At 44.0% G+C, this 2,500-nt stretch overlaps 1 protein-coding gene across 1 annotated transcript in view; it reads left to right on the plus strand.

The window, feature by feature from the left end:
* LOC135201387 (uncharacterized) overlaps nt 1–2,500 on the plus strand; it is a 231,403-nt gene that overhangs the window by 237 nt on the left and 228,666 nt on the right. The window contains exon 1 of the mRNA XM_064230255.1: nt 1–1,200. This exon is cut by the window's left edge and continues 237 nt beyond it. Within this exon, the coding sequence (XP_064086325.1) occupies nt 1–1,200 (1,200 nt within the window). The remainder of the gene's footprint in view (nt 1,201–2,500) is intronic.

Below are 2,500 nucleotides of genomic sequence, written 5' to 3' on the forward strand. Positions count from 1 at the left end.
ATGGAGGTGTGGCATGACAATTCCCTGCGAGGGGGGACCCGGCCCCTTCCCCAGCCCCCTTCCATTTCCCTGGCCTTCTCTTCATCTCCCTCTCCTTCGTCCTCTTCTTCCTCCTCGTCCCCTTCGCCACGTGGACCAGTATTCGGGGCGAGACATCAGCAGGAGGTCAATGCTGGAGAGACTGGCAGGGAAGGATCAGGTGGAGAAGGAGTGCTAGGAAGCGGAGGCGGAGGAGGAGTTGGAGGAGGTGGAGGTGGAGGAGGAGGATTGAATCCCGCAGATGAACCTCAAGGGACCCAGCCCAGGTTGTACTATACTGGGGGGATTACGTATCCTTCTGTGAATTCCTGTGGGGGCGACCCTCGGGTTCATTGCAGTGTAGAGTTTGATGGCAAAGAAAGGCTTTACTCTGAAAACGTGCAAGTGAGGACGGCACTCGACTCTTACTTGGAGTCTGCGCCTCACCTGAACGGTGAAATGAATAGTGATTTCGGAAGAACAAAGGAAAACGGGAAAATCGCCTTTAGCATGAATAGCCTTGTGAATGCCCTGCGGGAGCAGGGCGCTGCCCCTGATGTCAGCGACGACTGGAAGAGTGGCTCCTCAGGAGGCCGCTTGGAGAGGAGTATGGACCACCCGAGCACCACCACCACCACTGCTACCACGCTTTCTTCACCCTCAATTGTGGTGAGAACCTTGAATGGCCTTCACTCCGACCCGCACCCCCTCTACCCCCCCAACCCGCAGCAAAGTTACCGAGCTGTCGAAGAGAACCTGAGGCGTCACAAGACACAGAACGGGAAAATATCGTCGGCCTTGAATGGTGCTGCCGAAAATGGCATCAGCGTATCCAAGTACAACAACATCAGGTTGCAAAATGCCGCCCAGACCTTAGCTGGCGTCGGATATTGTAGAGAGGGATTTGCGCCTCTTCCTCTTGATTTGGGTCTAGGCGCCAGTACCCTCAGGCACACTCCGGGTGCTGGTCGTACTCGCCCATCTGGTAACCACATCACCATCAGGCCAAAGCCCTTGCTGCATGTGAGTGAGAACGGCACTGAAAATGCCTCCGACGACGGGTTGATTGATGGTGGCGGGGGTCCACCTGGCCGCGTCAAGAACCTGTGCGGTTCTTTCAACCTGGCGGGAGACACAATGGAAGGCATCATACAGTGCCTGGTTTTTCTCAAGGCTTTTAGTGTAAGTAGTCCGAGGACGGACTCAGGAATGCTTCGTTTTATTCATCTCCGTGCATGATCTTGACAACGTTATTTTCAGTCCTGTTTTCTTTGCCAATGCGTGGCTGTGCATGTCAGATTGCTTGTATTGCATTGTGTCATAAATATTTTCCGAATGCAATATACAAAAATGTCATCTTGTTTTAAGGAAAAGGTAAGTTTTGATTAAAATAATTTAAAGCTTAACTGAAGAGGGTCATGTTTAATTCAGGTTAATAAACCGTTGTTTCGTTGTTTCACTATAAATCTACTTTTAGTATCTGATTAGTATTCATTTCCATTATAGAACTGTACTAGGACAAATTCATGAACTCTCTCTCTCTCTCTCTCTCTCTCTCTCTCTCTCTCTCTCTCTCTCTCTCTCTCTCTCTCTCTCTCTCTCTCTCTCTCTCTCTCTGTTCATATAAATTGAGTTGCATCAGAATGAGAAGAGCACTTCCAAGATAAGTGAAAAAGCTTAAAATATTTCATCATTAATGAGATGTTCCTGTTCTGAAACGATATTGTTATTTTGTACTGTTATGCATCTTCTTTAGTCTGAACAGGTCTGTTCTCGCAAACGCAGTCAAAAGTATCGACTTGTTATTTACTTAATATGTCACACAATTTTGATTAGTAAGTCCTTTCACAAATCAAAAGGATTAACTCTTAGAGCTGAAAATTTCATTTCACTATTCATAGGTTCTGCGATTAAATAAGAGTAGCTGGGTAATTGGATGATATGCAAGAAAGTGATCAGATTGGTTGATTACGCTTTTAGCATTGGATTGCAGATGAATATCCTTAAGCGAAATACTAGATGGAAGATTAATATCCGCAGCATCAAGGTTATTAACTGTGGTCCTTTATATAGCCATAAATCGTTTTGCTTAATCTTAAATATATATATATATATATATATATATATATATATATATATATATATATATATATATATATATATATATATAAGTATGTGTGTGTAAATACGTTTGTATATAAGTAAATTCCAGCTTTTTGTTGATGCATTTCTTATTCCTTTCTTATCTAGCGGATAATAAGAAAACAGTAATTATTTTGATCTAGGAGTCACTCACACCCTCATCCTTTTTGGGCATGGAAAAGGTCTGTCGCCACTGATGTGTGTGGGGCCAAGTTCTGAGTTGAGGATGAAATGTTTGCCAAATGAGTTTGCATGTCATTTATATCCATTAATTTCCAGGTGTTGGAACATATGCGTATTACTTTTCGAATCTCAATTTTTAAGCAGTGCTTTTTCATGA

The sequence above is a fragment of the Macrobrachium nipponense genome, chromosome 28 (genome assembly GCF_015104395.2).
Source record: "Macrobrachium nipponense isolate FS-2020 chromosome 28, ASM1510439v2, whole genome shotgun sequence".
Lineage (NCBI taxonomy): Eukaryota > Metazoa > Arthropoda > Malacostraca > Decapoda > Palaemonidae > Macrobrachium > Macrobrachium nipponense.